The sequence below is a fragment of the Chiloscyllium plagiosum genome, chromosome 27, assembly GCF_004010195.1.
Source record: "Chiloscyllium plagiosum isolate BGI_BamShark_2017 chromosome 27, ASM401019v2, whole genome shotgun sequence".
Classification (NCBI taxonomy): domain Eukaryota; kingdom Metazoa; phylum Chordata; class Chondrichthyes; order Orectolobiformes; family Hemiscylliidae; genus Chiloscyllium; species Chiloscyllium plagiosum.
Window position 1 is genome coordinate 26,791,758 of NC_057736.1, and position 20,703 is coordinate 26,812,460.

General features: G+C 40.0%; 1 protein-coding gene across 2 annotated transcripts in view; it reads right to left on the reverse strand.

The window, feature by feature from the left end:
* LOC122563681 (palmitoyl-protein thioesterase 1-like) overlaps nt 1-17,567 on the reverse strand; it is a 24,930-nt gene extending 7,363 nt beyond the window's left edge. Inside the window, exons 1-7 of one of the 2 annotated variants that reach the window (XM_043717737.1) lie at nt 17,404-17,567; nt 15,834-15,940; nt 14,935-15,062; nt 14,716-14,786; nt 11,702-11,804; nt 5,891-5,981; nt 3,289-3,387 (exon numbers count right to left, since the gene is read on the reverse strand). In XM_043717737.1, the coding sequence (XP_043573672.1) occupies nt 3,289-3,387; nt 5,891-5,981; nt 11,702-11,804; nt 14,716-14,786; nt 14,935-15,062; nt 15,834-15,940; nt 17,404-17,545 (741 nt within the window). In that variant the 5' untranslated portion in view covers nt 17,546-17,567. The remainder of the gene's footprint in view (nt 1-3,288; nt 3,388-5,890; nt 5,982-11,701; nt 11,805-14,715; nt 14,787-14,934; nt 15,063-15,833; nt 15,941-17,403) is intronic. The other variant, XM_043717738.1, reaches the window with a different exon arrangement.
* Nucleotides 17,568-20,703: the final 3,136 nt, after the last annotated feature.

Consider the following 20,703-nt stretch of genomic DNA (forward strand, 5'->3'; position numbering starts at 1 on the left):
TGTTTTCCCTGGAGTGTCAGAGGCTAAGGGGTGACCTTATTGAGGTTTACAAAATTATGAGGGGCATGGATAGTGTAAATAGGCAAAGTCTTTTCCCTGGGGAGTCCAGAACTAGAGGGCATAGGTTTAGAGTGAGAGGGTTAACTGTTTCACACAGAGGGTGGTATGTGTATGGAATGAGCTGCCAGAGGAAGTGGTGGAAGCTGGTACAATTGCAACATTTAAAAGGCATTTGGATGCGTAAATGAATAGGAAGGGTTTGGAGGGATATGGGCTGGGTGCTGGCAGATGGGACTAGATTGGGTTGGGATATCTGATCAGCATGGATGGGTTGGACCGAAGGGTCTGTTTCCGTGCTGTACATCTCTATGATTCTAAGGGGAATCCAGCTGAGATAGAAAAAGACAGTCATCATCGTCCCAAAAGACCGTAGCCTGCCCTCTCAGAAAAGCTTAGTCAGATTAACCAGAGGGTCACCACACCTCAGAAGAAAGGGGAGGTTGAAGATGTAGGGTCCCATAGTGATCTCAGCCAGTACAGGAATTAAGCCCACATCGATGCCATTAATCTGCATCAGACACCAGAGTTAATTGGTGGCAGTTTCGGTGTGGACATGTGCAGTTTGGGGGCTTAGTTATAGCAGAGTTACAGTTACCAATGCTATCACGAATGAGACGTAGAAGATACCATAATCAGTGGAAGAGTTTGCTGGTCACAAAATTAATAAGCAAAGCCACAGAAGAATTTAAGAACAAGGAACAGAATATTAAATTTGAGGCATTGTGGACTAGGGACTAATGTAGGAGAAAGTGAGGACTGCAGATGCTGGAGATCAGAACTGGAAATGTGTTGCTGGAAAAGCGCAGCAGGTCAGGCAGCATCCAAGGAGCAAGAGAATTGATGTTTCGGGCATGAACCCTGAAGAAGGGCTCATGCCCAAAACATCGATTCTCCTGCTCCTTGGATGCTGCCTGACCTGCTGCGCTTTTCCAGCAACACATTTCCAGCTAGGAACTAACGTAGGCTTGCAAGAATAGAATGTCACTGAAATGCAATAAATAATGAGCCAAGAACAGATTCTAGGGGCATTCATGAGAGAATCATGCAGAAGTGGGGAGAAATACATACTTGAGCTACAAGCAGATACATAACAGTAGAATGTAGTAAGAGCGTGTAATTTTTTTTCAGGTCATTTCATGGAGATCTCTTGGTTGAGGGAGGGATTCAGAGGGTTTATGTAAAAATGGGTACAGATAAGAACATGTTCAATTACCTTGGATTGGAGAGACTGAGATGCTGAGCCTTCAAAAAGTATTCATTTAAAATGAGGGATGAGTTATAGGAGTCTTTGAACAGAGGATGACAGTACCTGATAGGTAAATCATTAACTAAATCACCCAGCACAGAAACAAGGAAAGGAAGTTGAATGTTCAGCAATTTACTGTAAAGACGGTCAAGGGAGCAGGATAGTATTTATTAGACAAAGCATGAAAAAGAGATTGAAGAGAAAAATGTCATACAGGGCTACGTGATCAAGGGGAGGTAACAATAGGACTGCTGAATAGATGGCCTTCACTTAGCAAAGTCTATGAGCTGCACAATTATTGGAATCAAAGATGGAAAGGGCATGTAAAATATTTCAAAAGATGATAAAGAAATGAAACTACTGCTTTTGTGGGTCGATAGGTCGAGACACAGCTTATTTTCGTGTTGTAATTTCTATAAAGTGTAGTTTAGGAAAAATGTTAGAGGAGGGGCCAGTGGGAATATGGTCAAATGTGTGCTGCTGGAAAAGCGCACCAAGCCAGGCAGCATCCAAGGAGCAGAGGAATCGCGTTTCGGACATAAGCCCTTCATCAGGGATGAGGCTGGTGGGCCAGGGGGCTGAGAGATAAATGAGGGGGGTTGATAGGCCGGACAGGAAGGTGGAGCGAATAAATGGAAAAGACAATGGACAGATCAAGAGGGCGGTGGGAGGCTTGGGACTGGGATAAGGTGGGGAGAGGGGAAATGGGGAAACAGGTGAAATCCACATTAATCCCATGTGGTTGCAGGGTCCCAAGGCAGAAGATGAGGCATTCTTCTTCCAGATGTCAGGTGGTCTGTCCTTGTTGCGTTGGGAGTGGTGGGGTTCCAGGGCGGAGGTGTGGGAAGTGGAGGAGCTGCACTGGAGGGCAACGTCGACCATGTGGGAAGGGAAATTACGGTCTTTGAAGAAGGCGGCCATCTTTCTATGATGGAATTGGTCATCCTGGAAACAGATGTGGGGGGAGCAGAGGAATTGGGAATAAGGGATGGCATTTTTACAGGAGGCAGGGTGGGAGGAGGTATAGTCCAGGTAGCTGTGGGAGTCGGTGGATTTGCAGTAGATGTCTGTGGTTAGTTGGTCGCTGAAGATGGCAATGGGGTGGTCCAGGAAGGGGAGGGAGGTGTCTGAGATGGTCCAGGTGAATTTGAGGTGAAGTCTGGGGGACAATGCCGTTGTAGCTGTGGAAGATGGACTGTTCCATGTATCTGACAAAGAGGCGGGCATTGCTGGGGCCCATGCGGGTGCCAATGGCTACCCCTTTGGTTTGGAGGATTGGAAGGAGTTGTTAAGGGTGATGTGGGTATGTGGGTCCTGAGCCGCCTCCATTGTCAAACCCTAACCACCTGATGCCTGGAGAAAGAACGTCTCATCTTCCGCCTTGGGACCCTGCAACCACATGGGATTAGTATGGTTTTCACCAGTTTCTCCTTTTCCCTTCCCCTCCCCAACCTTATCCCAGTCCCAAGCCTCCAACTCGGCACCGCCCTCTTGATCTGTCCAATGTCTTTCCCATCTATCCACTCCACCCTCCTCTCCAACACCTTCATTTACCTATTGCACTCTGTTACCTTCCCCTCAGCCCCCTCCCACCCCACCCCATTTATCTCTCAGCTCCCCCTGGCCCACAAGCCTCATTCCTGATGAAGGGCTTATGCCCGAAACGTCAATTCATCTGCTCCTCAGATACTGCCTAGCCTGCTGTGCTTTTCCAGCATCACACTCTCGACTCTGATCTCCAGCATCTGCTGTCCTCACTTTCTCCCAGTGGGAATGCACCAACTAATGACTACTGGAGTTAATTAAACATTCTCCTCACGTTTAGAAACTGCCTGCAACCTGCTAAAACAAAAAGCAGGCAGGAAATAGATGCAAAAATAGTCCAAACATTCTGATGATTGATATTTATAGAACAACAGACACAGCTGCAAACATATTCATAGCAGCATTAAAATTAGAAGAGTGAAAACATCCATTCTCACCTCTGAATCAACTGGGTCAACCGTTAAATCCTTCAAGAATTTCACCATTACAAACTTATTTAGTTTCATCAGATTCTCCTTGTAACTTTCATTGATTCTCTGTAATAGAAGAGAGATAGGTATTGAAATCCCACTCAAAATTAGCATTTTAAAATCCAGACTTAAATATGCTATTTTAATTTTTTTGCACCAATTATGTACAACCATACCAGTTCAGAGTAGGCCATTCAGTCCCAAGTCTGTCTGCCATTCAATAAGATCATAGCTGATCAGATTGGAACCTCAAATCCACATTCCCACCTACCTTTCACCCCTTGTTTAGCAAGAGTCTACCAGTGTCTTATGTTACAACATGGGGTAAACCCGCCTGCTAAATTTAAAACCAGCAAAAGAGAAAAGATTTATCCTGTGCAGTAAACTGTAAAATTCAAATGGCTAAGAACTATTTAAAGTAAAAATTAACAAATTTATTTCTCAAAGTATAACAGAGAATAATTAACTAACAACAGCTTATCATGCCTGAGTCTAACCTATCTTTTACCTTTCCTTCTATAATACTAGTCCGATAAAACTCCCAATTAAGATTTACAAAATCACACTTCTTATCTCAAAACCAGACAGCTTTTGTGCTTCTATTCAGATCTTCCTGTGTCTTCTCTTTTTCATAGGAATTTCTGCATCACAGGTTACTGATCGAAAAGGTACTTTTAAGAGAGACTATTTTTCAAGCAGTCTGTTTATATGCTGGGCTTGGCAGTTCTCGTCTCAACTGTTCAGTTTTCCCTGGTCTTACACCCCCAAAGCATCGGATTGTGTCATTGGCTTTTAAGATTGTCAATATACTCAATTCAAATTGGATTGGAGTTTAATTTTTTTGGGGGGTATAATTTAAACTGATTGGCCAAATTCGAATTTGTGTTTTTGTCTCATAGCAACTCAGCGAATGCTGTTTACTCAATCAAATGTTACTTTGTAAATTCTCCAGCACTCTGTGTACTTGCCAAGTCCTTCACTCTCTTAAAAGGTATACCTATATCTTCATAACACTTATTCAGTGACTTTGTTTCCACCACCTTTTCAGGAAGCATGTTCCAAAGACTCTTGACCCAGCAAAAAACAATGACTTCATCTTTTTTTAAAAAAAAATATGCAACCCTTGATTTTTGAACAGTGACCTCTAATTCTAACTTCTCCCCTAAGAAACATCCTCTCCACATCCATCCTGTTGATACTCCTCAGGGGGTGGTCCATTTCAACCAAGTCACTTTTATCTTATAAATTCAGCAGATATAAACTTATCCAGTCCAATCTTTCTTCATAAGAAAGTCCTCTCATTCCAGCCTGGTAAACCTTTTCTAAACTGCCTCTAGTAGATTTACATCCTTCATATTTTTGTACTCAATTCCCCTTGCAATCAATTCTAGTATTCTTTTAATTTTCCTAATTACTAGCTGTAAATACATACTAACATTGTGTACATGCACTAGGACACTAGATCCCTGTATATCTGAGCTGTAATCTCTCACCATTTAGACAATAAGCTTAATTTTTATTCTTCTGCTAATTTGGTCAATTTGATGTTTTCCTATATTATATTCCACTTGTCACATCTTTGCTCACACATGTAAGTTATTTATATATCTTCTTCACAACTTAACTTTCCTACCTACGTGTCATTAGTAAATTTGGTTACCCTACCATCAATCCCTTCAGCTAAGCCACGTATATAAATTATGAACATTTGGGGTCTCAGCACCAATCCTGTGATGCAGCATTTGTTACAGTTTGTCACCTGAAAATAATTATCCTTATTCTGCTTCCTGTTAGTCAGTCAGTCAGTCAGTCAGTCAGTCAATCTTATATCCACACTACCCCCTATTTTTCTCAATAAAGCTTTGACTGGACATTTTATCAAATGCCTTCTGAAAATCTAAGTACAGTTCCTCTACTGGTTCCCTTTTCCACAGTATGTGTTACTTCCTTGAAGAGCTCCAATTGATTGGTCAAATATGATTTCCCTTTTACAAAACCATGTTAACGCTGATTATTTTGAACTTCACAATGTAGGAGACTATTTAGCCCATCATGTCTGCATTGGCTGAGCATTTTAACTAATCTTTTAATTGTAACCCTGTACAATATTTATATCATAATAATTATTTAATACACTTTGAACCTATCCCATTACCCTGTTATAATTAGTCATAGGGAAAATGTTAGCTGTTAAGCTAACTGGCCTGTGTTTCCTGCTTTCTTCTTCCTCCCTTTTAAGTAAATATGTTACATTACCGATCTTCCAATCTAATAGATCAGAAGAAGATGGTGAATGTAATACCTTTACTGAAACTACAGTTCTACATTATAGAACAAATCTGTTCCATAAAACAAACAAACAGCAAAAGTGATAACCAAGGATAAAGACAGAAGAATACAGAAAGAAAGAAAGAAAGACAGTAAGTTATATTTTCAAAAAGGATATGGTGTTTGGTGTGATGGTGGCATAGAAGGCTGGATTCTTGATGTTTATCTGGCATGTGATGGATAGAGTTCACAACCTACAACTTCCCACAAATTAAAGCCACTAAGCTCAAGGAGTACCTACCCTTTCTTGATTAATTTCTGCCAAGAAAATGCTGTTGTTCCTGTACAGATCTTCATTCAAGGGATCATGCCAGTACTCTGCCTGTACCAAGCTAACATGAAAACAATAAATAAGTGAAATTAATTGATCGCCTTAAACAGCTACAAAAATGACTTGTTTAAAATGCACTACAACTCTTATGGTTAGGTTAAGGCAACTGAGGGTGGAAGACTGAGAGGTTAATGTCATGAATGGACCTCATTGGAGAAATCACAAAGAAAGAGCACAGTAGTCAACCAGGCACAATGTGGCAAGTTTATAGAGGACAAGGTGGGTACCACGTTCATTATTACAAAAATGTGGGTGACACTGCTTCCTCCCCATGCCAAGGCAAACCTTGAGGTTGTTCAAAATGGGAATTGTTTAGTATACAGACAGTCAAATGTTTACAACAGATTTGAGAACCTTTGAGAGCACCGGAGTAGAAAATGCAAGCTTCCTCAATTCAATTTCACATTCAGATTCATAATGCAAAAACCAAGCAGATTGCTTTTGTGCTAATCTAATTCTCCAGTAATCATTATGTTTCAATAACAATAAACAAGATTAACTCACCCCTTTGGCATCTATATATTCAAAGTGATTAAATTTGGTTTGTATTTACAAAGTGTGTTTGTTGAACAAAAATAAAATCTGAAATGAGTTTACGCATGTTGATGCTGTTGTGGATCACAAAACATTGTGACACAGGAGTTAAACCAAAGTATTCCATTAAGAATTTAAAAACTACAAAAAAAGACAACTCTCCATTTACTGATCTGGTCACTTGCCTTCCTCCCCAACTTCCCAAAGTGAAATTACATTTTGTAATAAGATCATCTAATGCTCTCTTAGAACATAGAAAAGTACAGTACAGAACAGGCCCTTCAGCCCACGATGTTGTGCTGAGGATTATTCCTAATCTAAAATAACCTTGGCACCCCTCAATTCACTGCTGTCCATGTGCATGTCCAGCAGTCGCTTAAATGTCCCTAATGATTCTGCTTCCACCACCACCGTGGGCAATGCATTCCATGCATTCACATCTCTCTGCATAAAGAACCTTTCTCTGATGTCTCCTCTATACCTTTCTCCTAATATCTTAAAACAAAGACCCCTTGTGCCAGTCAATCCTGCCGTGGGGAAAGGTCTCTGGCTATTGACTCTACCCATGCCTCTCATTACCTTGTATACCTCGATCAGGTCACCTCTCTTCCTCCTTCTCTCCAGAGAGAAAAGTCCAAGCTTAGTCAATCTCTCTTCATAAGATAAGCCCGCTAGTCCAGGCAGCAGCCTGGTAAACCTTCTTTGCACCCTCTCCAAAGCCTCCGTATTTTTCCTATAGTAGGGTGACCAGAACTGGACACAATATTCCAAGTATGGTCTCACCAGGGTCTTGCAGAGCTGCAGCAAAACCTCGCAGCTCTTAAACTCGATCCCCCTGTTAATGAAAACCAAAACACCATATGCTTTCTTAACAACCCTATCCACTTGGGTGGCAACTTTGAGGGATCTATGCACTTGAACACCAAGATCCCGCTGTTCCTCCACATTGTTAAGAGTCCTGTCTTTAATCCTATATTCAGCATTCACGACCTTCCAAACTGCATCACTTCGCATTTATTTAGGTTGAACTCCATCTGTTATTTCTCAGCCCAGCTCTGCATCCTGTCTATGTCGCGCTGCAGCCTGCAATAGCCCTCGATGTTATCGACAACACCTCCAACCTTTGTGTCATCTGCAAATTTACAAACCCACCCCTCAACCTTCTCATCCAAGTCATTTGTAAAAACTACAAAGAGCTGAGGCCCAAGAACAGAGCCCTGCGGGACACTACTCACCACTGACCTCCAGGCAGAATACTTTCCATCTACAACCATTCTCTGCCTTCTGTCAGCCAACCAATTCTGAATCCAGACAGCCAAAGCTCCCTGTATCCCATACCTCCTGAACTTATGAATGACCTCCCATGGGGAACTTTATCAAATGCCTTGCTGAAGTCCACATACACAACATCCACTGCTCACCCTGTCTCGTCACCTCCTCAAAGAATTCAATACGATTTGTGAGGCACAACCTGTCCCTCACAAAACCATGCTGACTGCCTTTAATCATGCTATGCTTTTCCAAATAGTCATAAATCCTATCCCTCAGAATTCGTTCCAAAACCTTGCTGACCACAGACATAAGACTGACTGGTCTGTAATTGCCAGGGTTTTCCCTATTCCCTTTTTTTGAAAAGAGGAACAACATTCACCTCCTTCCAATCCTCTGGTATGACTCCTGTGGAGAGTGAGGAAACAAAGATCTTCGCCAGCAACTTAGCAACCTTTCTTGCTTCCCAGAGCAACCTACGATAAATTTGGTCTGGCCTTGGAGACTTCTCAATCTTAATATTTAGCAAACTTTCCAGCACATCAACTTCATCAATCATGATCTGTTCAAGCCTGTTTCCCAGCTCCTCAAAGTTCTCATTCACAACAAGGTCCCTTTCCTTAGTGAAAACCAAAGCAAAAGACTCATTTAGGGCTTCCCCTATCTGCTCAGACTCCGCGCACTAGTTCCCTATGTTATCCCTGACTGGTCCTACTTTCTCCCTGATCATTTTCTTATTCCTCACCTATGAGTAAAATGCCTTTGGGTTCTCCGTAATCCTTTCTGCCAAGCCTTTTTCGTGCCCCCTCCTGGCTCACCTCAGTCCATTTCTGGAGCTCCTTTCTAGTAAGCCTGTAATCCTCTAAAGCTTTATTAGATCCTTGCTTCCTCCACCTTACCTAAGCTGCCTTCTTCCTTTTGATGAGAAGCTCCTCTATTCTCATCATCCAAAGTTCCTTAAAAACTTACCCCTTTTTACCTGTCTCAGAGGAACAAATTTGTGCATCACTTGCAACAACTGCTCCTTAAACAGTCTCCACATGTCTCTTGTGCCCTTTCTGTGCAACAATTGCTCCCAAGCTGTACTTCCCAACTCATGTCTGATAGCATCATAATTTCCTTTTCCCCAATTAAATATCTTCCCTTAGTAACTGCTCCTTTCCCTCTCCAAGGCTAACGTAAATGTGAGGCAGTTGTGGTCACTCTCACCAAACTGTTCTCCCACCACGAGATCTGATACCTGTCCTGGCTCATTGCCAAGCACCAAATCCAATATGGCCTCTCCCCTCGTTGGCCTGTCTACATACTAAGTAAGGAAACCCTCCTGAACACACCTGACAAAAAATGGCTCCATCCAAACCATCTACACTAAGAAGTTTCCAGTCAATATTGGGAAAGTTGAAGTCACCCATAACAACAACCCTGCTACATCTGCAGTTTTCCTAAATCTGCTGGCTTGTGAGTTCTTCAATCCCCCTATTGCTATTAGGGGGTCTGTAGAAACCCCGCCATTGAGGTGGCTGCTCCCTTGCTGTTCCTAACTTCCACCTATACTGACTCAGCAGATAGTCCTTCCTCAACAACCTTTATTCTGTAGCTGTGATGCACTCTCTGATTAGCAATGCTATACCTCCTCCTCTTTTTTTTCACCCTCCTTGTTCTTTCTAAATGATCTAAACCCTAGAACATTTAGCAACCATTCCTGCCCCTGTGAAACTCATGTCTCTGATTTTGTGGCCATAACGTAGTCCCAAGTACTCTTCTGTAGTTGTTCTTCTGTACTTTCTTTAGAAAGTCCTGGGCAAAATCTAAATTGAACTTGAAAGTTTAAAGGAAGTCAAAAGCATACAGCAAGTTCCACTTAAGCACCTAAGTGTAGGGTTTTTAACATCTCAAACAAAAATGTTAAATGTGTTTTTAAAGACTTTACATTTAATTATAGCAGGCTATTTGCCCACATAGTTTGCACTGATTTTTTTTTCTCCACTTCAATAAGACTCCCAAATCCACTCCCCATCCTGTCCCCATATCTCTATTTTCGACCACTCATGAAATTAGCTAATCACTAATCCAAATAATGCACTTCACAACCCATCTCACTGAAGAGATTCCTTGCTAACGTTCGACTTTACATGCACTCAGGCACCCTCAGTTAACAATCCTTGTTGTAAAGTTTTCATCTCAATGATCACACAACACCAGGTTATAAATTTTCAGGGCTCTGTTCCTTCATCAGGTGGTGGTGGACTATAAGATTGTAAAACACAGAATTGAGAGCAAAAGTTTACAGAGTAATGTAATTGAAATTGTATATTGAAAAAGACCTGGAGTGTTTGTTAAGTCTCTTATCTTTTAGAATGACCATGTTGATTTCAGTTCTTTTTATATGTAAATCGCAAAGTGTTTTTTTAAAAGTTACATATGAAAGAACTGAAACCAACATGGTCATTCTAAAAGATGAGAGACCTAACAAACAATCCAGGTCTTTTTCAATATATAATTTCAGTTACATTACACTGTAAACTTTTGCTCTCAATTCTGTCTTACAATCTTATATTCTCCACCACCACCTGATGAAGGAACAGAGCCCTGAAAATTTATAACCTTAAGTAATCTAATCTAATGTAAGTAAGTAATCTAATCTAATCTAATCAAAGCTCCGAAGATTAGTGCTTCCAAATAAACCTGTTGGACTATAACCTGGTGGTGTTGTGTGATTTTTAAATTTGTACACCACAGTCCAACACCAACACCTCCAAATCATGACTGCTTTAATGAAACAACCATTTTTTCCAACTCACCTTTCAATCCTGTTTTTTCTCATATCAGACAACTCCTTCCCGAATCTGCACTGTACCTTTTCTCTGCCTCAGTGTGGAGCCCAAAACTGGACAGTGATGTGCCAAAGCTTTTTTTTTAAAAGATTCATTAATGGTCTCAACTTTCAGGTATTATGGCAAAAGAATTACATAAGACCTCCAGTTCTATTAAAAAAAATTTGGCTGTCATGTGAAACACAACCTGCAAACATCTTCAATCCCCCATCACTTTTCTTCCATGCAAATTATAATCTTTTTAAAACAAAGTATCACCTTACACTTAGTGCATCAAATTCCATTTGCTACATGCAGTTTTGTGTCTTTATGTTTTTACTATGTCTCATAATTTAATATCTTCAAGTTTAAACTAGATCTATCATTGATACATGCAAATAGAAGTAGTTTTAGGATAAAACCTTATGGGGGGGCACTGCTAAGTTTAATTATTTTGAGAAACTGCTCTCACCTATTACCTCCTCTCTGATCAGTTTGTAAAAAACAGATTTCCTCCTCAGACTCCCCAAACTTCAAAATCAAATTCTCAATCTTCTCCAAATGCTTTACAGAAATATACGATCAAAGGCCTTTGAGTTAATGTGCATCATGTCAGCTCTATTTCCCCAACCATTACAGCAGTCAGTTCAAATACACTAGTTAGCAACCACAATGTTCCTTCCTGAAATTATTACAGTCAGTTGTTATAACTGTTCCATTCTCATACAATCCCGTGTTATAAGAAAATCACATAACAGCAGCACCATTTAAACTAATGGGGTCAGAATTGTGTTATAACCAGTACACAGTTTAGATGTTCGTACTATAGAAACAGTGTGCCCAATTCATCAAGTCATAGTGAATTCACATGAACAAAACACGCATTATAGCAGAACAACTTGTATATAGAAACCAAAGTAAGATGTTATGATAGTTATTTCAATTATTCCCCTTAGCAGGATGTGGCTTTTATTATTTCATTCTTATAACTGGACAATACATGACACTGAGCAACCTATTCATATTTCACTAGAGATTTGGACAATTCATGAAATGAACAAGATTCAATGGTATCTTAATTTGTCTCAGTACTGGTAATACTTACTGCTGTTGAATTGGACTACTGTAAGCACCCAAATTTAACATCTTTCTTATCCAGTTGCATATGTGGGAACTCTCTCCAGGACAGTGTGGTAAACCATACACACCTAATGGGGCAGCAATGTGACAAAGAAATAGTCAGAAACTAGTCTGAAGGAAAGACCTGAAATAACAATTTTTTGAAAAAAAAGGCTAGAGTCATAGAGCACAGAAACAGCCCCTTTCATCCAACTAGTCATGCTGACCATAATCCCAAATTAAACTAGTCCCACTTGTCTGCACTTGGCCTATATCCCTCCAAACATTTTATTCATGTACATATCCAAATGTCATTTAAATGTTCTAACTGTACCTGCATCCATCACCTCCTCCAGAACTTCATTCCACACACAAACCACTCTCTTAAAAATGGTTGCCCCTGTGTCTTTTTTTAAATCTTTCGCTTCCTACCTTAAAGAAATGCCCCCTAGTCTTGAAATCCCCCACCTTAGGGAAAAGACACCTGCCATTCACCTTATACCCCTCATGATTTTAAAACCTCTATAAAAGATCACCCCTCAACTCCTATGTCACAGTGAAAAAAGTCCCAGCCTATCCAGCCTCTCCTTACAACTCAAATTCTCCATTCCCAGCAACATTCTGGTAAATCTCCGAACCCTCTCCAGCTTATTAATATCCTTCTATTACAAGTTTACCAGAACTGGACACAGTACTCCAGAAGTATTAGAATTAACTGTGGAGTCTGTGGGCATGTAATGGATATTGGTAGAGAGCTGAAGCAAAATTGATTAATTTTTCTATTTCTGGACAAGAGGGAAGGTGAAAATTGAGACCTTGAGTGAGGCTTGCAAGCTAGGATGCTTTATGAGAGTGTTTCCAGTAGCAGAGCTAAACTGAATGACGGCTTTGTGAATGGGAGGTACCAGAGAGAAGTATCCTTTATTTTTGCAGAGTGCAGATGACTATTGACTTTTCTGACACTATTTTCCAACACTTTTGTGGGCTTCAACAGCAAAGCTGTCTCCATCTAGATTGAATGGGTGTGATTCAATGGCCTCATGATTTTAAACCCTCTATAATGGTCACCCCTCAGTCTCCTACACTCCAGTGAAAAGTCTCAGCTATCCAGCTTCTCCTTATAAGTCAAACCTTCTATCCCCAGCAACATCCTGGTAAATCTTTTCTGAACCTTCTCCTGCTACATAACATTCTTCCTATAAATGGGTGACCAGAACTGGACATAGTACTCCAGGAATGGCCTCACCAACATCCTGTACAACTTCAACATGACATCCCAACTCCTATACTCAAAAGTCTGAGCAATGAAGACAAGTTTGCCTGTGATTATATGACAAACTTCAAAGATTTAGGTAACTGAACCCCTAGGTGTCTCTGTTCCGCAACACCCAAGCCATACTTTTAATTGTATAGGTCCTGCCCTTGTTTGCTTTAAAAAAAATGCAATACTTTGCACTTATCCAAATTAAACTCCATCTGCCACTCCTCAATCCATTGAACCAATCAATCAAGATTGTCTTTGTAATCTTAGATAACCTTCTTCATTGCCCACTATACCACCAATTTTGACTAGAACTCAGGCTAAGTCCATACAGCGTATCATGGAGTATTCAGTGGGATTTATCCCAAGCTGTCTCAAAGACAACTTGTACACCCACTCATAATAAATTAGTTAAAGAGAACAAGTTTGGTTTTAAACTTTGCAATCCACCGAGAAATGGCACATCAGGGGAGAGGTGACACTGAAATGGGGAGGAAAGGAAGAAGCCACAAGAGAGAAAACAATGTGGGGAATGCAGCCAGAAAGTGGTTGATATTTTCTTGTGGGTAGCTGGGGAGAACAGATGATGCTAGATATGTTCAGCTTCCAAAGAGTCAGAGTCATACAACACGGAAACAGACACTTCAGTACACACCAACCACAAATCCTAAACTGATCCAGTCCCATTTGCCAGCATTTGGCCCATATCCCTCTAAAGCCTTCTTGTTCATGTACCCAACAAGATGCCCCTTAAATGGGGCAATTGTACCTGCTTCCATCACTTTCTCGGCCAACTTGTTCCATATAAGCACCAACCTTTGCATGAAAAAGATGCCCCTTTTAAATCTTTCCTCTCTCATCATAAACCTATGCCTCCTTGTTTTGGACTCCCCTACCCTTGGAAAAAGACTTAGCTATTCACGCTATCCATGCCCCTTGATTTTAGAAACCGCGAGATACTTATGTTATTTTAAGAGTTTCTGTCTAATTTCACCAGCATTCTGGTATTGCATAACTGATTCTAATGTTTAGTGAACAGGAAAGATTCCAGCTACACTTTATATTTTAAATGGTCTCTGAGAGGAAACAAGGACACCAGTGATTAAACATGTGTTGCTGGAAAAGCACAGCAGGTCAGGCAGCATCCAAGGAGAAGGAGAATCGACGTTTTGGGCATAAGCCCCGACACCAGTGAGCCAATTACCATCGTCAGTAGGAATAGGTGGTGATGACAGTTGATTTTTATATCCAAACTGGGCCAAATAAATGCTCAATAAGAACACACATTGCTTTAGTGTGATAGCTGATCATCATGGACCTAATTAAAATGGCACCCACTTTTCATGTCTGCCTCAGGACAGTTCAGTTTTAGGTGTAGTTAGCAGGCTGATTTTTGCATTTGTCAGTAACAAAAAGGAGCAAATCTTTTATGTTCTATGTTAATGATCAACTCTATTGAAGGGTAGTTAACTGAGAAGGTAGTTTCAGTTGAAACTTTAGAAAGGGTGAAGCACTGGAATGTTATAACAGATACTTCAATACGAGGCTGTGATGTAATGACATTCTACCTTAAATAGTCCTTTGATCATATGATCTCAACATTACCATCTTCACAGGTAGTAATTATGGAACAGTTGCTCATTTTTACAGCAGGTTTGTCATACAATTGCAGTAAACAAAGGTTTCAGCCTTTGAAAGTTATGCATTTAAATGGAGCAAACCAAACTAGAAAACATTACCTTGATGTTGGGCTCCAAATGTGATGAGGTTTTTCATTGCAGGAGAAGGACATCTCTGTGCCACAGCTCTTCTATAACAAATGGAAAATCAGGCAATTTTTTTTAATTGAAAAAAGATCATTGGTAGTGAAGTGTTTTGTAATGTCCTGAAGATTTAAAAAGTGCTTCATAAGTGCAGGGCTCCCTCAGAAGGTAAACCCTATTGGTCTTCACACTTACATAAACTGACCTCCTTGAGAGAAGCCCATTGCATTGTATCCATTTTGTAGCTTATTATCCTTGGACAATATGTTACATACCATCTCAACTTGGTGATTTACATTCATGAAGTAACTGTTCTCAATTTCCTTAAAAAAAAAGACAGATTTTGTGTGTAAGGTTGTATCACTAACAGTAGATAAGGCTAGATCATAGAGTTTGCTTATTTTTGAAAAACCTGCAAAATCCTCTTGGGTACGATGCATATAGTTGTCAGTACAAAGGAACCACACTATTAATAGACAGCATTTCCAGGGAGGGAAAACATTATAGGTGCAGAAATCAGTGGTAAGCTGGATCTTCCTAAATACCTGAGAGACTATAAAAATCAAAACACAATGTAAACTTTAATATACCCTCTTTATATAATTTGTCTTTCCTCCAGATTTTCTTTCTGACAGCATCAAATGTGGTTACTATAAGCATGCATTTCCTGTGCATGGCCTGTGTGGAATTTAATCACACTACTCATCAGGAAGCAAAGAGGGGTTAACAGCACAGCTGAGTCATTTTTTATGTTAATCCTAATAAGATGTATTCCATGCAAACATTTCCACTGGGAAGTGCCAGGCAAATAGGAAATATGAACTCTACTTTGTTATAATTTATAACCATGACTTGTGGTATAGCACAATTAAAGCTTCCTAACTAATTAAGAAACCGGTTTTTTAATTGACCACTCCAAAATAAGCTATTTAACATGTTACCAAACTGATTTCTCCAGGATCACATTTTAAATCACATTTAAATAATTCAAAGTACATTTGATAGCAATAAATTCAGTCACAGCATTTTAACTTTCTCATCACAATAATCATACCTGGCTTCATTCTACCTTATTATTCCTCATTAAGACCTACCTCAGTAGCACTTTTTCCAATTTTCAAGGATAACACATAACTTCCTGGGACAGTTTCTTTCACCAGTTTAATAAATTTCAGGGTAAATGCTTTACAACAGCTATCACCTAAAAATAATCAAGTTGTATAGAAATCAGAACACTGAAACATCACTATTGCTATTGAACACACTGACAATTTTAGTAGTAAGGATTATTTCAGCAAGTTTATTAGTCAAGGTAGAATCCTGATGCAGACTGAGAGATTTATACATTTATAATATTTGTAGTAAGTTTGTATTTTGAAGTAGTGATATAGAAGGGTATAGGCTTTCCCATGTCTGAAGGAATTAATAATTAACATGAGTGATTCTATAGCCATTGTGATTAAACATCATTGCGGGCCAGTTTTCAGAACTGAGTTTTATTTACATTACATAGGGCTTACCTTGCAAGGTAAACAATTGCACCTCAAGGTTTCTGTTAAAAATTTTTGGACCTGTTTTTAAACTTGGGGAAACACCTACAGCTTAGTGAGAGATCTTTTAATTTCAATTTTGTACTTTTACAGGGAGAAAGCTGCTCCTGAGAAGAGGAGAAGATACTCTTGTTAACATTAGATTACCTTAAAATCAACAGATCAGAACTGTTGGTTAATATCCTGAAAAGATTATTTGAAGCTGAGAATGTTTGAGCTCAGCTGTATGATAGCTTCTTCCTGGAGCTGTCAGATTTTCCAGATGGGATTGGAAGTTAAATTAAGCACATTGAGGTGTCAGAGAAAAAGAATTTTGTAGTGCGAGTACTATGCACGTTTGCTTTTTGGGTAACATACAGAGATTTTTTGGGAATAGTGGTGTACACCATACACTTCGAAACTTAAGTTTCTTCAAAGTTAACTGGCTAGTTTATTCTATTTTATTTTCATTCCTTTTGCTTCATAAACTTCTTTTACTGTGAAAAAAAATGCAACATTGCACACTTGTTTCAGTAAGAGACCACTTCATCAAAACCAAAACATTTTGATCAATAATACCAAATTTCAGTCTGGGATCCAAATTGTTCCACAATAGCATCAGGTGGGATCAATACAGGTTCAAATGCAAATAAACTAAATTTTGAACAATTCTGTTAATATATAACAAAAAGTAAAACTGATTATAATAACTCAATGTTAGAAATACACTACCTTTTGTAGAAAATCGTTTGCTTACTCTTGACAAAAACATGATTAATTGCTACTGCTATGCCTTGAACAAAGTCCAACTTCAGTTCTATATCTGATTATATAGTAATAGGATTTGGTTGTCTTAACCTCACAAGACACTTCAAATAAATGAAAGTTTAAGGGTTTACATTTTTTTTAAATGTTAACCATTGCAGGCTGGTCGTATAACGCCAAAACTAAGTGCACTTTGCTGTTTTGTGGATTCTAAATCAACAATTTACAATCCGTAAACATGTTCAAAAATCAAAATGAAATGCACAAGCATACGATCAAACGAGGAATTCGCCCATGATCTGTCAGTCCCCGGTTAACTCCGTTTCTAAAGTCTGTTTACTTTGAGGTAATGTTTTCCCCGCCGTCTTACCCATGCCATGCCAAATGACTACCGGTACTGGCTCCGTGTCGTTGCTGGCGGTCTTCCATGACACGGTTTCCCAGAAGAAGGAAAACCAGAAAATTAACAACATCCACCCTCTTCCATGCGTAGACATCTTACTCAGTCGCATGAGCCGTGGTTGTCATATGATCTTAAGAGTTTGTAATTGGTCAGGAATAGGGGTCTGTCTAGTTCCCTTGCTACAGTGCTGGTTAACTGTGAAATACTGTTTTCATTTTTACCCATCTAGAAGTGTCTGCAGTGTTGAATAGTTGAAGATATTATGACACTGAGTATCCATTCTTGATATTGTGAAAGATCATAAACTTGAAGTTTGTTTCTCCCGGCTGAGTAATTTCAGTGTGTTTGGTTTTTGTCAGGTTTCCAGCATCCTCAGTACAGTATTTCGATTTTGTGTTTGAGCAGTTACATTGCTTGGATTGTGTACAATGAAATGCCTTTTCTTTTAACTTTGTTCTTTGGATGTAAATCAGCTTGCCCACTCTAATTGCGTTGGTGATGTTTATGTGAGCCACTTTCCCAAACCACTGCAGACTAAATAGAAACGTGGAAAATAGCAATAAGCTATTTGGCCGTTTGACCCCACTGTGCCATTCTTAATGATGGTTGATTATTCAACTCAATACCCTGTTCCTGCTTTTTCAATGTTTTGGCCTGAACCGCTTTCCATGGCAGAGATTCCATATGTTCACCACTCTTTGGGTGAAGAAATTTCACCTCATCTCACTCTTCGGGTGAAGAAATTTCACCTCATCTCAGTCTTTGTCTACACCATATCAGTAGACTGTGACCCCTGGTTCTAGCAAATTTCTGCATTTACCCTGTCTAGTCCTGTTAGAATTTTAGAGGTTACACTCCTTATTCTTCTAATGTCAATGAAAGTATTCCTAACTGATCCTATCTGTTTTCATATATTAGTCCTGATATCCCAGGAATCAGTCTGATAAATCTTCATTGCACTCTCTCTATAGCCAGAATATCCTTCCTCAGATAAGGTGACCAAACTGCAAGTAATACTCCAGGTGTAGTCTAATCGAAGCTGAACAACTGCAGTAAGACTTCCCTGCTCCTGTACTCGAATCCTTTCACAATGAAGGTGTCGGAGAAATTAGCCCAATAAAGCAGAGATCACAAAATGCAGATCGAAGTGAAATTAACAAACTTTTTATTAACAGTCTGTCCAGGTAGCCAAAACTCTCTTCCCCAAGATGAGAATCAAGCCAGTTTTTATAAGAATACAGTACAATTATGCTAATTAAATATAGTGAAAATACAATGGTCTTGATCATCAAGTAATCAAGTTACAATGGTCATAATTGCAAAGAAATTATCTGAAGAATGTCCTGAAAGTAGATACAATGAAGTATCTGGTAGCATCAATCAGTTCTTAATGGGATCAGAAGATTCCAGCTCTCTTCGAGGGTAGGTGAGAATGTCCCTTTACTTGGCTGTCAGGTGGTGTTTCCATGTTTTTCTCCAACCTCTACATCGGGGAGAAGGTACAGAAGCCTGAACACACGCACCAGCCAGTTTGGAAACAGTTTCTACCCGACTGTTGTTAGAATATTGAATGGACTCACAAACTCTTAACATTCGCCTGTACCTGTGTTTTTGTTTTTGCTGCTGTTTACCTATTATTCACTTATCTATGCTACTTAACTCTGTGATCTGACTGCATTGCTTGCAAGGCAAAGCTTTTCACTGTGCCTTGGTACACATGACAATAAATTCAATCCAATTGTTGCTCTCCTATAACCGAGGTATTCTGGTGCCTCTCCATCTGACCTGTCCTTTGTGTGGCTTTGGTATCACTGGGGTATGGAACTGCCCTTAGGGCTTTTGGACAGCTATATTTATCGAGTCCAGGAAGCTTATTGTCAGATTGTGTTGGGAAGTGTATTCCCTGATCTGTGAGTGACTGCGGTCATGTCTGGTTTCCCTTGTCAGCCTGTTTGGTCAATGCTGAAGCATTCTTTGTATGATTTGGACAGGCTTGATTTTCTGTGTTCTGTGTGGCCATGCTGTGGATAGGCAGGGGAGCAGATCTTTTCCCGCAGAAGGCCACCGTACCGATTTCCTGCTTCACTGTGTGCTGCACCTGCATGCTTACTTTCAGGGACTGGAGTACAAAGACACCCAGGTCTGGTTGCATATCCCTTTACCCAATCTATCACTTTCAGATAATAATCTGCCTTCTGTTTTTGCAACTAAGCAAATAGCTTCACATTTATCCATGTTATACTTTATCTGCATGCATTTGCCCACTCACTCACTTTCTTCAAAATCACATTGAAGCATCTCTGCATCCTCCTCATTCCCATCCAGCTTTATGTCATCCACAAACCTGGAGATAATACATTTAGACAAATTCTATGTACACACATTATTTACTTCTCAAGTGTGCTCATGATAGAGTTCATACTTTTCCCACTGCAAATGTGAATTACTTTTTCTTGCATATCTGTTTTGAGCCAACTTAGCAATACTTTCTCAAAGATAGTATTTGGTTGTGGCTAATCAATGAAAAAGATTAGTCCATTCCTGGTCATGCAAGCATTATTTCAGCTGTCATGGAACTGCAAAGGGACGAACTTTAATTTTGTTGTGGAGGTGGCATTGAAGGTAAATGAGCCAACACTTTCTTGTTAACAACCAGTACAGAGGAAACTCGATTATCCGAATCCCAATTATCCAAAAGTCGGATTATCCGAAGGAGATCTCGAGGTCCCGATAGAAACATTACATCAAAGACGTATTTCCAGCAGTGATCGCGTCTTTTGTTTACAGTGATTAAACAGGCACTGTCTCCAAATTACTGACCTCCTGCCCTCTCTCTCTACCCACACTTTCCCTGGAGTTCTACAGAGGGGTGTACCCTAATCTCCCCAACCCCCCACTTTCCAGGAATAATCTCTTCAACATTGTTCTGTATAGGGCAAACATGGACCCTGTCAAAAATTTGCAGTAAAAAGTTGTGTGTGTGTCTGTGCTCTTTTGGGAGACTTACCCAACAAAGGCAGCAGCAGCAGCAGTCTTGTTGTTGGTGTACAGTCTGATAGCCCTGGAGAGGGGCCGGGCATGAACGGGGGCTTACGCACTTTGTGCTGGGGGGGAACGGAGGTTGGGAATGTGGGGGGCAAGGTTGGACCGGGTTGGGGGGCTGGTTGGTTTTAAAATCTCAGAGCCGCAGAGGAAAGGCATTTAATCGATTTTCCGAATAATCAATAATCCGAACGAAATAGAGCCCACCCATCATGTTCAGATAAT